Below are 16,411 nucleotides of genomic sequence, written 5' to 3'. Positions count from 1 at the left end.
GACCTGAGGCATGTTAAAGTTAAAAAAAAAAAAAAAGAAAGAAAGAAAGAAAAGAAGAGAAAAGAAAAGAAAAAAGAAGTAACTTCCTTTGTTTCTCCCTCATTTTAATTATAGCTTTCCTTTCCATGGGTCCTGACTGTCCCACCAATCTGAGAGTTCCTTGAAGGCAAGGACCAAGACTATTCATGTCTGTGTCCTCACTGCCTAGCACACAGTAAGAGCACAGCAGGTGCTGGGCATTGTTAAGCACCTTTCACACATTAATTCATTTAATTCTTGTGATACTCTGTGAGGAAGGTGTTGGGATGCAGTCCATTTCACAGATGAGAACAAGGAGAAATTTAATAGCTTGCCCAAGACACCATAGTGGGGAAGCAGCAGAACTGGAATTTGAACTCGAGCAATGTGGCTCTTAATCAGTATTAAGAGTATGGCTCTTAATCAGTATTCTCATCTGCCCCTCAATGACATGTGTTTGTTGAATGAATGAACAATGATCCTTTTCACCTTCCTATCTCAATATGCCCATAGCCAAATTGAATGGTTCTCTCTCCAAAGTTCTTTTCCCCACATCTGACCTCGCTGTTCCTCCTGGGTCTCAGAAGCACGGAGATCTTCTTTTCTTCCCTAAGATCTTATTTATTTATTTGTCAGAGAGAAAAAGAGAGAGCACAAGCAGAGGGAGCAGCAGGCAGAGGGAGAAGCAGGCTTCCCGCTGAGCAAGGAGCCAGATGCAGGATTCAATCCCAGGACTCTGGGATCATGCCCTGAGCAGAAAGTAGACATTTAACTTGACGGGCAGACCCTGAGCCATCCAGGCATCCCAGAATGGAGATTTTCACCTCTCTCCTCCTCAGCTTCATTGACTGCCTACATGTCTACCTGTTTGTACTCACTAATCTTTATCTTACACCTTGCCTTAAGCTCTTCTTTCCTCTTACCTCTCAACTCAGGCACAGGAAACCCAAAACCACCCCTCAGGTGATGGTGAAGGCCCTGATAAGGCCTCCCACCAGCCCAGACTACCTGTACCCCCACTCATGACTGTGCAGATGGACCATGGAGTGACCTTTGGAGTGACCTACACTACCTTTACTTCATTATAATATATCTGCCTAAGGAGGAGACTTACACTCATTCACATAACGTACAACGCATGTATAGGCATGTTTCCTTAAGGCACTGGGCAAACTTATGCCTGCCTCTGCATACGAACAAGGCTCCCTTATCTAACTATTCATCCTAATCCTAAACAAAAGGAACCCATCCACCCTCTCTTGGGAAGTCAAGACTCCCAAGACTCTCCTTATTTGCTGAAAATAAAAGTTTTCTTTGTGTGACGACTCAACCTGGTTCAGTTTCTGACTCACAGAAGAGCAAACTCATGTTGGTTTAGTTGCACCTTTGCAATTGCTGCCCCATTGTTTGGGGGCCTTGGGGTTTACATGTATTATTATTTAACCTTCACGATAATCCACAGGCTAAATATTGTTATTCATGTTTTGAGATGAGAAACCAAATAATAGAATCCAGGTTCACATGGGTTTTGTCTGGCTCTGAGGACTCTTCCATCTCCAAAAGGACTGGTGACCTTGAGCAAGTCACTTAACCTCCAAGAATCTCAGATTTCTCATTCTTAAAATGGGGATAATAATGGCAATTATCTCATTATGAGAGCAACTGAGATAACGGTACAGTGCCTGACACACAGTTAAGTGCTCAGTAATCATCAGCAGTTAAAGTTCACAAAGCCTATAGCATACATAGCACCAGAGCTGGCTAATTGTTTTGACCAAAATGCTATCTGGAAGGGCTTTTGAACTACAGCGGGGAAGAAATTGCCATAACTGGTCCCTTCTTAGTCTCTTAAAGGAGCTCTCTCTAGGGAAGCCCGGTATGCTGTATGAGAAAAATTACTTTACTGCTCACTTGCAGGGTGCACGGCAATAGAAAATACACCCAGTTTAGCGGAGAGCGCATAGAATCTGTGACTCTGCCAGGTCCAGGGTGTGTGACCACAGGCAGTCTTGAAACCTCTGAACTTCTGTCATTTACAAATTGGAAATAATACCTTACCCCCAGGAAAATTGCGATAATGTACATTCAGCCTTGAGGGCATTGCGGGACACATAGTAAGAACTACATAAAGGGGTTGTGCAACGTTATCATAGTCAGATAATGTATATGAGCGTGCTTTATTGCCTGGACAAGATGAACTTACAAATCTTGTCATCAAAATTAAGTGTTAAAAGTACAGGAAAGGTAAAAAAATCATAAAGATCAGGTACTGGGGTATTGCCCTCCGGGACGGGGCAAACCTGAGTCGCCAAGGGAGTAACTGTAGCCCTCGCCCACCAGCCTCCGAGCCCCGCCTCCAGGGTTGAGTGACGTAGCGCCCAAACCCCGCCGACGGGGGGCGGGGCTGGCCTTGGTCACGTGAGAGCGGGTACGGAAGTGGTGCAGCGGGCCGCGTCTGTGGTTGGCCGCGGCCTCGGGGCTCGGGGGCGGGGTCAAGCCGGCCAGACGCGCCGGGAGGAGCCGGCGGAGGAGGCGGGCGCGGGGGCCGGCGTCAGAGTCGGAGGTTCGGTCTGCGGGGCGATCGAGTGCTGGACCGGCGGCGGTCTCGTGCGCCTCGGCCTGAGCGCGCCAGCTGCTCTGGGTTCCTCGGGCCGAGGCCCCGGCGGCTGCGGCAGACCGGTGGGGTGGGCCGGAGGAGGCTCGGAGGGCGCGGGCGCCCTGTGCGCGGAGCGGGCGTGAGGCAGCCGGGCTCCGGGACGCCATGTCCATGGAGGACCCCTTCTTTGTGGTGAAAGGGTGAGTGTCCCGGTGGGCTCCACTGGAGGAGGAGGTGGCCGTGCTGCCAGCCCGCACCTCCCCGCTCTTCTCTCTGGAGGGGGAGGGGAGACAAGTGGAGGCTAGGGAGGGGACAGTGAGGACGGCTTAGCTTGCAGGGCCATGACCAAGCGTCCAGAGACCTCCCCTCTCCGTCCTACCTGGACTGTGAAAACCGTACCCCCAACCAAGCCCCTGGGGAAGGGGATCCCTTTTGGGCTGTGCGCGGAGATACAACTTACTTGGGGTGCCAGGGGATCAGCAGCTCTGCAGGTGGGGAGGGCAACACGCGTCCCAGCCCACACCGGGGCTCTAGTGGAGCACCGGGCCCTACTTCGAAGGAGGGAAAACAGCATCTGGGCAGGAAAAGGGAAATGGCCCTCCTGAGCTTTGTAGTTGGCGTTGATGGGGGTGAGCTCCCATTGTCCATTGAGTTTGGAGCGCCGGCCCGCAGAGTGGTGAGACCACAACACGCCCAGAGGCGTCTGAGCACGTTTGCAGGCTGGGCTGCGGGGGAGCAGGGCTCCGGAAGACAACTCAATTCAGTGGGGGCGTTTTTACTGAGTAATGTGAGGGGAGGAAAGCAGTCGTTCGAACTCGGCGGTGATGTTGGAAGGAAAACAAAATGAAATCAGCCAAACTAAACTTTCCTCAGCTTTCTATTAGCAACTGGGATTTTCCCACAGTGCTAAAGGAAGTGAGTGCTTTCTTTTTAACTCCCTGATTTCATCCAGGCTCTTTGACAGGTTTCCCCCATTCTTATCCAGCCTTTCAGAACAGAACTGCCTTAACTTATTTTTTCCCTAGGAGCTGTCCTGACTCCATCTTTGATTGCTCGATTGTTTGGAGATAGAAACTTTATTTGCACTTTGTTAGATTATCTTTGTAACCATTAAACAAATAAAGGGGGGGGGGTCGGTTTTCATGCTGTTGTAACTTGTCAGCTTTATGTTTTAAATGTCAGACATAAAAAAAATCTGACAACTCCATAGTTCCCAGATCAGGGCTAATAACCACAAAGTGTCCCTTTGCTTCCAACTAGTTGCTGCTAAGTTTCTTTTTAATGCTGACCAGTTGCTTGAGTGTTTGTGTTTTTTAAGGATTCTTCTAAGAAAATTTACATGGTACTTTAGGTGAAGTACTTTGTTATCCATGATGCAGTAAAATATGTATTTCTTAACATTTTCCGTAAAGTTCTCTTTCTTCATCCTACTTAAAGGTAGATGGGAAAACTGAGTTGCAGTTTGATTAGTAATATGTGGCTCTCTACCTGGAAAATTTGTTATTTGTTAGAAGGATTAGTTTAGAGGTTAATTTTTAAATGTTAAAGCCATGTGTCTTTCCCTCAAATGAAAGTTCTTGATGCTCAGGTTGCAAAGGTTATCATCTCTGGCGGTGGAAACTAGGGATAATCAGAAGTTTTTTGTTTGTTTGATTTTTAATGGAATCTGAAAATGCTAAATTGCGGCACCATCTTGGCCTTTTTTTCCCCTGATAGTATCCTATAGAGTCTACCAGTGCTTGCTCACTGATGAGATATCACTTCTGTATCGGAACATTGGCCTGGATTCTTGGTTGACTTTTTTTTTTATCATTTTAGCTTGTGTCCTTAAGGTGTCTGAAGGAAGAGATTGGTGATATCTTCTGCCATAGAAGGTAAAGTTAGCCACAAGGGTGTCTCCAGATTGTGACAGGATATTTGGGGAACTGTGTACCTCTGTTTATTGGAAGTATTGAAAATGCATCACACAACGTGGAAAATTAGATGCCTACGTTTTGGCCCTTAGCCTAGCAGCTGATGGTTCTGAGAAACAACTCACCCCAAAATTAAGTAGAAATGACAGGGGATAAATTGAGTGCTAAAACAAATGTTACAGAAGATTAACTGCCCCAGTAGTTCTGAGAAAAGCAACTCATTAAAATTGGTTATGATTGGAAAAGCTTTTAGAAGTAGTAGTAGGTCTTGAATTAGGTTATGAAGATGGGTAGAATTGAGATAATTCAGGGCTGTGTCTCATCTGGACTCTTTTTAAAGAGTCTCTTATTTGGTTTGCCTGCTTCTAGTCATCTGCCTTTGGTTCTTTTGGGTTAGTGCTATCTAAAATATAATGTGAGCCATATATGCCATTTTCCTAGTAGCCATCTTATTTATTTATTTATTTATTTGACAGGCAGAGATCACAAGTAGACAGAGAGGTAGGCGGAAACAGGCTTCCTGTGGAGCAGAGAGCCCGATGTGGGGTTTGATCTCAGGACCCTGAGATCATGACCTGAGCTGAAGGCAGAGGCTTAACCCGCTGAGCCACCCAGGCATGCCCTAGTAGCCATCTTAAAAAGTAAAAAGAGGGGCATTTGGCTGGCTTAGTTGGTGGAGCATGTCACTCTTGATCTCCATGGCATGAGTTCAAGCCCCACAATGGGTGTAGAGCTCACTTCAAAAAAAAAAGAAGGGGGAGGAGTAAAAAGAAACTAGTGAAATTAATTTTAATTTCATCCTTAATGTATTCAAAATATTTCAACAGATGGCTGATATGAAGATTCTAATAGGATATTTTACTTTTTCTGTACTAAGTTTTCAAATTTGGAGTATATTTTACACATACAGAACATTTCAATTTGGACACTAAATTTTCATCAGGAATATTTGCTCTGTATTTAGAGTATATTGAATTTACAGTTGAAAGAGTAGATTCACATACCCAAACATCCCAGACATACTCAAAAATTTTCCAGTAACTGAGTTGCATATCAGCTTTTAAATGTAAGTTAATTGAAATTAAAAAATTAGTTCCTCAGTCACAACCAGTGCATTGCAGGCATTCCATAGTCATGTGTGGAGCCCATGGTGGGTAGAAGACGTGTAGCTCTTCTAGAACCCAAGCAGGGGTTCTGCACTTCACATCATTTCGTGGCTGCCTGTTTAAAGTCCAGACTCTCCATGACCACCGTGATGCCGCCGTCCTTTACCCTCTGGCCCGTCTGCCTGTTCTCAGCTCAGAGCTCCAGCAAGGTCAGGCTTAGTGATTACGACCACAGTCCTGGCTGCTCTTACTCCGCGTGTACCCACTCTGCCTGGTTCACCCACTAAGCTTTGAAGATCAGTGTAAGCAACTGCATTGCCTCCAGGAAGTGCTTCCCTTGGCACTTGTAACACGTTATTACACCTCTTCCTCTGGCTGTCTTTCATTATTAGACTATGAGCTCTGAGGGTTTGGGGCTATTTATTTTTCCTGTATTTCCAGCCCAGCACCTTGAATATACGGTGTAAATGTTAAATAAATACTCGTGGTGGTGGTGGTGGTGGTTGAGGATTAGTGGTTCCTGGGTGGGAACACCGCCAACAGATGCCCTGAGATGGGCATTGTGTATTAGAAATGATCAAGGAGTGTGTCCCGGGTACTATAGGAAGTTTATTTAGGGAAGTAATAATAATAGCTAACATTTAAAGGATACAGCTCCTGTTCAGGCGTTTTGAGCTAAGTAAGGACTTTATAAACATTTTCACTTGATAGGAACAGCTCTGTGATGTGGGTACCACCCACATTTAGAGATGAGGAACCAGGGGAGCCCAGAGGGGTTATTTGCCTGGGTCACACAGCTAAGAAATGGTAGACCCAAGATTCAAATTCTAACTGCCTGGTTCTACTCACACTGCTAAAACTTCACAGTATAGATAGAATAGGGTCAAGGAGAGTCTCATTTTGAAGCCATTGGAGATTTTTCAATCTGGGAAATGGAATAAAATGAGGGTTTTGGGGAATATTGATCTGGTAGTACTGTTGGAGACATCCATGTGAGGAAAGATTTAAAAGGGGACCAGTTAGAAAGCTGTGTTAATTGAAATATGCAGTTCTTTTTTTTTTTTTAAAGTTCAGTAGGGATTCTGTTTTTTGTTTGTTTGTTTATCTGTTTGACAGACAGAGATCACAAGTAGGCAGAGAGGCAGGCAGAGAGAGAGGGGGAAGCAGGATCCCCGCCGAGCAGAGAGTCTGATGCGGAGCTCGATCCCAGGACCCTGAGATCATGACCTGAGCGAAAGGCAGAGGCTTTAACCCACTGAGCCACCCAGGTGCCCCAAAATATGCAGTTCTTTTTTTTTTTTTTTTAATTTATTTATTTTTTTTTATTTTAAAGATTTTATTTATTTTTTTGACAGACAGAGATCACAAGTAGGCAGAGAGGCAGGCAGTGAGAGAGAGGAGGAAGCAGGCTCCCCGCTGAGCAGAGAGCCCGATGTGGGGCTCGATCCCAGGACCGTGGGATCATGACCTGAGCTGAAGGCAGAGGCTTTAACCCACTGAGCCACCCAGGTGCCCCAAAATATGCAGTTCTTAATGCCCAGATGTTTGGGCTAGGTTTGTGAGGGTTTGACACGATCAGTGTCCCATTCAGAGCAGAATCCCAGGACACAGAGGAGAAAACCACCACAGTGGGGCAGCTGAGCTCTCAGGGCATGTGGGGACCCAACCTGGCCTCATTCCCAGTGGTGTTTATAACTTATAACACCAGAACTCAGTGTCTGAAACTCCAGGGTCTCCTGAATCACCTCCTCCTGCCCTTTGCTCATAGCCTCTTGGGTGGATCCTGTCCATGTGCTGTCACTGGGGCAGCTTCGTTATTCCCCTGCATCAGGTGTTGCCCATGTATCTGAGCACATCTGGTCACTCTGGTCCCACTCTCTTCCCTCCCTACAGATGCCTGACCAGATCTTCCTCCTTTTAGCTCTCCACTCCTGACTCCCCATTCTCCTTCAGTCCCACGTCTACTTGGTCATCATGTCCTATCAGGGCCATCCCTTGGATACTTCTGGAATCTCTTCTCCCTCCCTATTTATGGTTCTTCTACTGTAGTGCTTGTCCTTGTTCTCTCCCACCTGGATGTCTGCAAGCAACTTCTTCAGCAAGCTTTGCATTGCTACCAGATGTGTCCACAGAGACACGATTAGGTCACTTCTCTATCAGAATCCTTTATTCTAACACCCTTATGGAGTGTCTGTTTTTGTGTGCTAGGAGCTCAGGGTACAGCAGAGAGCAAACAAAATCCCATTTTTACGGAGACTACATTCTAGGGACAGGAAACAGATCACTAACGTGGTATGTCAGGTGATGATAAGTTCTGTAAGAGTAAAGGGGGGGTTAAGAGAAAGGAAAGTGGATTCTGGGTGTAATTTTTCTTTTTATCTGACTTCAGGAGGCAGTGAAGTTTGGTGAAAGAACTGTTTTATGGTAATCAAGCCGACCCAATGTTGGGATCATAACCTTTCAATTACTTGGTGTAACTTTGGCTATTGAATTCTCCTCTTTGAACCTGTTTTTACAAAGTGGCTTAGCACTGTACAAAATTGACTTAACAATACCTGCCTTATTGGTTATAAGGATAAAGTGAATTAATACGTGTAAATGGCCTAGCAGTTGGGGGCACATGTTAAATGCCCAGTAAACATTCTCTTTTAACTGTTTCTGGGGTGCCGGGGTGGTTCTGTGGGTTAAGCCTCTGCCTTCAGCTCAGCTCTGGGTCTCAGGGTCCTGGGATCAATCCCTGCATCAGGCTCTCTCTGTTCAGCAGGGAGCCTTCTTCCCACTCTCTCTCCCTGCCTACCTCTCTGCCTACTTGTGATCTCTTCCTCTCTCTCTGTCAAATAAATAAATAAAATCTTTAAAAAAAAAAAAAGGTCTGTTTCTGTGTTTCCAGCCAAATAAGGTGCCCTTTCTGAGAGGAAAGACCACGTCTTACTGGTTTTTGAGTAACATTCAAACTAATGTTAAACCAATATATGCTTATTTTAGAAAATCTAAGAAACAAAAATATAAAAAGAATAAAAATTTCTTGAAATGCCACCATCCAGAAATAATTTGTTAAAATTTTTGTGTGTTTTTGATCTTAACTTCTATTAATAGTTATAGGCAGGGGGCGCCTGGATAGCTCAGTGGGTTCAAGTCTCTGCCTTCGGCTCAGGTCATGGTCCCAGGGTCCTGGGATCGAGCCCCACATTGGGCTTTCTGCTTGGCAGGGAGCCTGCTTCCTCCTCTCTCTCTGCCTGCCTCTCTGCCTACTTGTAATCTCTGCCTGTCAAATAAATAAATAAAATCCTTAAAAAAATAGTTATAGGCAATATTTTTCACCAGTTTTTGATCTCTTACTATGTATTAGGCACTGTGCTAAGAACCTAACAGTAGTTATCTTTTTAGTCCTTACAAAGTAAGTACTCGTACTATTATTATCATTTTACAAATGAAGAAAATGAAACTTAGTTAAAACAAAACAAAACAAAACAAACTTCAGGCTTATACACTTATAAGCAGAAAGGCCAGGACTTATATATGTGTATATTATTATTATTGAATAATTGTTTTAGAAATTGGGATCAAACTGTATTATAATCTTTTCATCTGAATATTTTTTCTTTTGAGGCACCTTATTTACACATATGTATTATATCCCTAGAAGAAGGATCCCGGGATTTTCCCTCCTGTGTGTTTTCATCTTCTTCATGGTCCATGAGGCCACTCGTGAGAGGTTGATTGATCCCAGAGATTGTCCATATGATGAAACCAAGATAGTGGTACGGGAGCAGGTTATTCTGCCATTTTTCTAGATCTTTGAGTACATCACATCTGGGGCTGATCGCTCCACACATGTTTAACCTGCCTGTGGGGTTCACAGCAATTTTCCCGGCGCTCTGATCTGCCGTGACTTCACGTTCGCCAGTGTAACCCTGCTTCGTCCTCACAGGTAGAGACGGGACGAGGACTTTGGAGCATGGCCGAGGAAGAACCTGGCGTTTGCCTCCTCAGCGTGGCTAATGCTCTTGAGAGACTCTGCCAGGACATTCATGTGCACGTTGTGGCGGCACTGAAAGATGGCAGAAAGGGGACTGGAGGGCCAGCTGTATTTTTTTATATCCTCAAAATGTCTTCAGTGGGGGGGGCTTTTGATGACTACGTTGTATTTTGCCATATAAATGTAATATAATTGATTACCGAGGATGACAGGATGTTTCTAGTTTTTCACTATTACAAATAGAGTAGTGGCAAGGAGAATGAATGCCTGACAGGTCTTTATTGCTGCTTCTGATTATTTCCAGAGCCTGTATTCCTGCGGCAGAATTGCTAATTCAAAGAGTAAGCACGTTTTCAAAGTTTCCGATGCGTATTACCAGATTGCCCTCCAGAATATACCCTGTCTCCACTCTCTCTCCAACCCCCATTCATTTCCCCTGATCTCTTAAGAGTCCTGGGATTCTCATTTTAAGAAATCATTACTCATTTGCGAAGAGAAAAAAAACGCCATGTTTGAATCGTGTTGTTTTCATCTTTGTATTTTGTTAGGGACTTATGTGGTACTTGTTTGATGAGTGCATACATTTTGAGTTTTGGGTTCTGTATTTTTCCCTGTCTAGTTGGCAACTTTTTAGAATTTGCAACTTCTAATTGAACTAACTTAGAAAACCACAAAATTGAGCAATGAGAGTCTGTTGGTACCAAGTGAGCCTCTCCTGTAGGTAAAAGGCATGAATGTTGTGGCTCTTTAGTATTTTGTTTTGGAGGCTTTGTGTGCCTGAGTAAGGATCATTTCCAGGTTCTTGGCTGTGGATCAATGTTGAAATAATGGCCTGAGTAAGCAGATGAGCAATATGGTGTATGTTATGTTGTATTCTTTTTTTTTTTTTTTAAGATTTTATTTATTTATTTGACAGACAGAGATCGCAAGCAGGCAGAGAGCAGGCAGAGAGAGAGGAGGAAGCAGGCTCCCTCCTCAGCAGAGAGCCCAAAGTGGGGCTCAATCCCAGGACCCTGGGATCGTGACCTGGGCCGAAGGCAGAGGCTTTAACCCACTGAGCCATCCAGACACCCCTCTTACGTTATATTCTTTAATTGGCATTTGTCACAATCTCTAGATTGTGAGTTTCTTGAAGGCGAGCATTGTGCATTTTATTCACGTTGTTGAGAGAACTATTTATTGATATAATCACTGAAAAAGAAATCAATTGCTTGCAAGGAAATCTTAGTGTAATGAAATGAATGTAAGTGAGATCTCACATTCTGCGTTTTAAAATCAGAATCAGATGTTTCACCATAAAGACTTTGCACACATTTGTTTTAAGTTTATTGAATGCCTAATACTATATTTGGCTGAAATTGTAGTCTAGTTGGACAACACTATGCAGATATGCAGAGTGTAGGCAAAAGACAATGTGCATTGTGTGTAAGATTTCAGAGTAGAATTGAGATGTTATGGAGACTGAAAAAAGGAAAGACTGCAGTAGGACTGTTGGTCAAGGACATTTTAGTGAAGCAAGTATAGGGTCTCATTCTAGCCCTTAAAGGAAATGTCTGCTTTTCATTTGCAGAGATGTAGGGACTCTTTCTTTGCTGGGGAAGCAGCCAGCAGAGGTCTAGAGCCAGAAATGAGAAAGGGGAGGATGGGAAGGAGCCCTGCCAACTGACACAGATTTTGTTTTAGTGGAAAAAATTAGGTTGGATATTAAAGTCGGCCAGTTTGGGGGAGGAAGATGTGGAATACCCTGCTGAGGAGTTTAAATTTAATCTGTTTCCTATTGTAAGTTCTTTTTTTTTTTTTTTTTTTTTTTTTAAAGATTTATTTATTTATTTATTTAACAGACAGATCACAAGCAGGCAGAGAGGCAGGCAGAGAGAGAGAGAGAGAAAGAAGCAGGCTCCCTGCTGAGCAGAGAGCCCAATGTGGGGCTCGATCCCAGGACCCTAAGATCATGACCTGAGCTGAAGGCAGAGGCTTAACCCACTGAGCCACCCAGGCGCCCCTGTTTCCTATTGTGAGTTCTTAACTAGCAGTTAAGAGGCAGTTTTAACTAGCAGTTACTGTTTACTTGCCTATGGTCAAACAGCTGTTAAGGGTTCAGACCCAGGTCTTCTGATTCCACAAAGAAAATAGATTTGTCCGAAGGCTTAGCAAAGATGGGATTGAGTAGTCTTGGTACTGGAAGGCACCTCATAGTCAGGGTCAGAAGCGTATGATGCAAACAGCCAAGATGCCTGGGCCCAGTTCTGTGTGTTTAACGAGTGCAGACTAGTTACCTTGAAAGTTTCTTCCAGATCTAAAATCCAGTGATTGAACTTAAGTAGAAGTTGTGCAAGGTGAGAAGAGGAAGAGTGTCTAGACAAGTTTGAAATATTGGAAGATAGAGGCACTGTTGACTGAAAAGGGGAAGTTAGAGAAGGAAGCAGACTTTATTTCTGCTTTATCTGTTTGTTTGAATCCTTGCTTTTTATTTATTTACTTGTAGGCAGGATAAGATCAGTTTGGTTTTAGGCAAATGGAATGGTCCTGCAGGCAGCCAAAAATCCAGGAATTAATCCTGGGTGAGTGACTAGGGTTGGTAATGCTGTTGGGGAGTGGAGTTTTCAGCTAAAAGGGATCATTTGAACCTCTGAGTATTGATGAGCACCTAGAAGTTCTAAAAAGTGCTGAGAAACACTAGGACCAAGTGGAAGAAAAGGAAAGAGAAAACTGCTAGAAACTAAAAAGCACAATGTCACAAAAACAAAGGAAGTGAGAGTTTCAAGAAAACAGCTATGAAGGCTGTAGTGGCAAGTACAGTGAAAGTGAAGACGAGTTCAAGCCAGTCATGACTCTGACCTGCGGTGTCATTGGTAGTAGTGGTACTATCCCAGGGGGGTTGTGGAAGCAGCAGCAAATTGAGGTCAAAATTGTATATAACTGTAGGTAAATAAGTAGAGTCAGTTTTTCCCCCACAAGAGTAATTGCAAAAGGTATCACAGTACAGTTGAATTCAGAAATGACAGTGAGGTCAAGTGAAAGGAGTGTGTGTGGTTTTCCCCTCAAATACAGAAGATGTGAGTACAGAAGCCAAGCAGCAACCAGAGCTCCTCCCTTACGTAGCACGAGGGACTGGTGGTGGAAGGAGGTTGGGAGGCTATGGGCGGGAGGGGGATATGGTTACAGAGGCTCGCAGAGCCTGCGTTTTTCAGATTTCATTACTGGAATGAACACCGTCTGCCTTTCCTAGCCTCGCAGTATATTGATGAAACAGGAACCTCTCAGTAGAGTTGTGCAGAACAAGCGCTGCCTGCCCCAGATACTGGTCTTGTGGCCGATTGTCTTTTTCTACAGGTGGCCACCCCAGTATCTATCCTGCCCCCTTTGCTTTTCTGAAGTTGTGAAGCTGACATTCACCTACCAGGCTGAGATCCTAGTTCCTTTCCCTGGGACCTGATTGCCTCCCCTGACAGAATGAGGCAGAGATGACACTGCTTGACTCCCGAAGCTTAAGTCCTAAAAGATAGCCAAGCCCATACAGCTTCCACCTGCTTCTTCCTGACTTGGGACGGAAGGCAGGGGTGTCCGGAGCTAACATGTGAGAAGTCCAGCTATACTGCAGCTGCTCTGCTAGGGAGATCATGTGCAGAGACACAGAGACCCCACTGGGGAGCCCATGTTTTTGCAGCCCGAGACATTGTGGAGCAGGGACCAGCCATCTGGTTTCCTGACCTGCAGAATCCATGAGCATAATAAATGCTTGTTTTACTCCCACTAAGTTTTGGGATGGTTGTTATATAGCCACAGGAGCTGGAACAGATGCCAATTTGGAGTCTGTCAGAATGGTGAAAGAAAAAAGGAGAAATTAGAAGGCTGACGGAGGTTGCAGCTACAATTACTCTGCAACTTGTTGGCATAGCTGAATGGCAGATTCTGCAAAATCAAAGCTCCCTAATGGCTGAGATACTCCTTCCTCCAACTTTTCTGAGAAACTTGGCAAGATCTAGAGAAGAAAACTTGGTGATTTTAATGGACATCTAGATGTATTGCCTTTAGTCCTAGAGGTTGGTTGGGATATTGGGCCCTTCCCCATGGTAGAACAGACTAGAATGTTGTATGGGAGAGGCTCAGCTAGCAATGACAGAGGGTTAGTGTTTGGCTTTGGAAACAAACTAGGTTAGTTCTGACAGTGTCAACTTTTTATGTGTAATGAGTGGAAGAATCTGGTTTTGAAAGCTTTGATGACTTCATTTTGGTCCAAAAGATTCTTCAAAGATGTGGACTGTGTTTTCACTTTTGACAGTTGCCTGGCAGTAGCTCTCTGGGCATTGATGTGGACCACAGTGAGGGACCTTCATTCTGGTGTTCATGGAGTTTAGCCCATGAGGATATGACAGGTCCCTTGATTTTGATAGACCATTTGGTAGACAGCAAGGTGGAAGGTCTTCGTCCCTGGCATTTTCCAACACTGTGACTTCTGTTGCCCATGAACTGGGTAAGACAGAAATGACTTTGGAAACATCTGTAACAGATGTAGCAGCAGAAAATCTGTTTGACTGTTGTGGGCACCTTCTCTGGGTCAGGTGCTAACTCTGTACTTCTAGGAAAGCAGTCAGCAAGTTTTTGGTGACATGGTGCCAGACAGGATTCCCAGAGCTGTTGGTGAGCAGATGGTTAACCTAGAAGTCTGCTTAGCCAAAGAGATCCAAAAAGTCATGGTATACCTGGCCCCTCATGGAAAGTTCTGGGCATCAGACTTCACCAGTCATTCCCTTCACATAGTTGAAAGGAAAAGCTCAAATAAGTAAACTGCACTTAACAGAAAAAGGAAAGCAGTGTTTTGTGATTTTAACCTTTCTGGAGACTACACAAAATTGGATCTCTGTTGCCCAAGGAGTCAGCCACTGCTGCTGTCTGGTCAGGGTGCTGGGCTCACGTGGGCTGTGCAGAGCCGCCTATGCTGGGCATGTATGTGGGCGGGAAGAGGTGGGGCTGCCTAACCCGCCACTTCTTACAGAAACGACTCCGTTGCCCTTCCTGAGAGAGTCGTGTGAAGAAAACTCCGTGGGCTCTTCTTCCCTTGTTAAAACCCTCACAAATCTCAAACAGATCACGCTATCATATACTCCTGTCTTTTTGTTGTTGTTTTCCTCTGTCCTGATTGATTTCCTTGGAATGCCTAGTGATTGTAAATATTTAGTTCCAGATATTTACAAATGGTTCCTAATTGAATGAGTTGTCTCGCTAGAGTCTCACACATTATTAGGTGTGGCTTGGGGCTCTTGAAACTGACCAGAAATCCCAAGTTCTCTTGAAAATTCTGGTTACCATAAATATCTGGCTTAAAAAAAGGATTTGTTTGTGACACACAATGTTTTCTCCTCTCCTTTCATGCCGCCTTTTTTCAGGCTAGCACTAAACTGAAATGAAATTGGGAGGTGTTTTAAACTTTGAGGGACCCCACAAGCTGCTGTTAAAATAGGATTCCATGACACATTACAGGTTCCGGCTCTTCAAGACTTGAACAATTGATAGTTTTCACCTTTGTAATTCCTTGAAACATTTGTCTTAGAACTGCAAAATAATCACCACTTTCCCTTTCTTGTGTCTGTGCCACTAACTGAAAACCTCTTGAAAAAATAAGAGATTGAGAGTGGAATAAGCCAGGTCACTGGGCAGGCCTGTGGGTGTTGAATGTTATCCTGGGATTGCTTTGTGGCATTTTTCTGATTCCTGCCATTTCTTTGATGTCTTCTTCAGAACATGCTTAAGGACTCCTTGATTTCACTCTGTGCTACTAGAATTGAATCCATCTGTGTGCCCCCTCCTCCCCATCAAGTCCGACTATCAGTGTCTTAGGAGTTGCAGTTACGAAAGTGTGGTCCTTGGATCTCAAGGGGTTCTTGACCCTTTCATGGAAGACTCCCTTAACCTAAAACACTTTTCATAATAACTCAGATGTCATTTGCTTTTTCCATTGTACTAACATTTACACCAATGGTGCAAAAAGCTGTGGCGGGTAAAACTGCCCCGCCTTAGCCTGCCCTCCCTTGTAGTGAAAAAGAAAAAAAGGCATATTCCCTTAAAAATGTTCTTCATTGAAAAATTAAAAATTATTAATTGTATCAAATCTTGATCCTTAAAGACACTTCCTGTTTTGTTTTTTTTTTAAAGATTTTATTTATTTATTTGACAGAGAAAGAGATAGGAAGAGCAGAAACACAAGCAGGGGGAGTGGGAGAGGGAGAAGCAGGCTTCTTCACTGAGCAGGAAGCCTAATGTGGGGCTCCATCCCAGGACCCTGGAATCTTGACCTGAGCTGAAGGCAGGTGCTTAACAACTGAGCCATCCAGATTTTAAAGTTCTAATTTGTCTACCGTAAAATTGATCTTAATTTTTAGTGTACATTTCTTCACAATTTGACAAATGGATACAGTTGTGCGCAATCACCACCTCCACAAATAAGATATAGGACAGACCCATCCCCCCCAAAGGTTTCTCTGTGTCCCATTGTAGCTGAACTAATGTGAGTTTGCTTGTTGGTGAGTCACAGATAAAACTGTGTAACGAGCACTGGGTGTTCTATGCAACTGATGAATCACTGAACTCTACCTCTGAAACTAATAATACACTGTATGTTAATTACTTGAATTTAAATAAAATAAAATTAAAAAATACTGTGCCAGGTGGCTTGTTGCACAAAGGAAACTTTATTTGCAGCAAATAAGGAGATCACGGGGAATAACTTTCAAAGCTGTGATTCCCTGAGCAAGTGTAGATGGGTTCCTTTCATTTTGGATTAGGATGATTATTTAAAAAG

At 44.1% G+C, this 16,411-nt stretch overlaps 1 protein-coding gene across 1 annotated transcript in view; it reads left to right on the top strand.

Annotated features, from left to right (window-relative positions):
- Positions 1-2,510: 2,510 nt before the first annotated feature.
- The window catches only part of STX6 (syntaxin 6), a 47,193-nt gene continuing 33,292 nt past the window's right edge, over positions 2,511-16,411 (top strand). The window contains exon 1 of the mRNA XM_032317197.1: positions 2,511-2,814. Within this exon, the coding sequence (XP_032173088.1) occupies positions 2,780-2,814 (35 nt within the window). The 5' untranslated portion in view covers positions 2,511-2,779. The remainder of the gene's footprint in view (positions 2,815-16,411) is intronic.

The sequence above is a fragment of the Mustela erminea genome, chromosome 17, assembly GCF_009829155.1.
Source record: "Mustela erminea isolate mMusErm1 chromosome 17, mMusErm1.Pri, whole genome shotgun sequence".
Taxonomy (NCBI): Eukaryota; Metazoa; Chordata; class Mammalia; order Carnivora; family Mustelidae; genus Mustela; species Mustela erminea.
The sequence above is the reverse complement of the archived record's forward strand: the minus strand, read 5'-3'. Positions and strand labels throughout refer to the sequence as shown.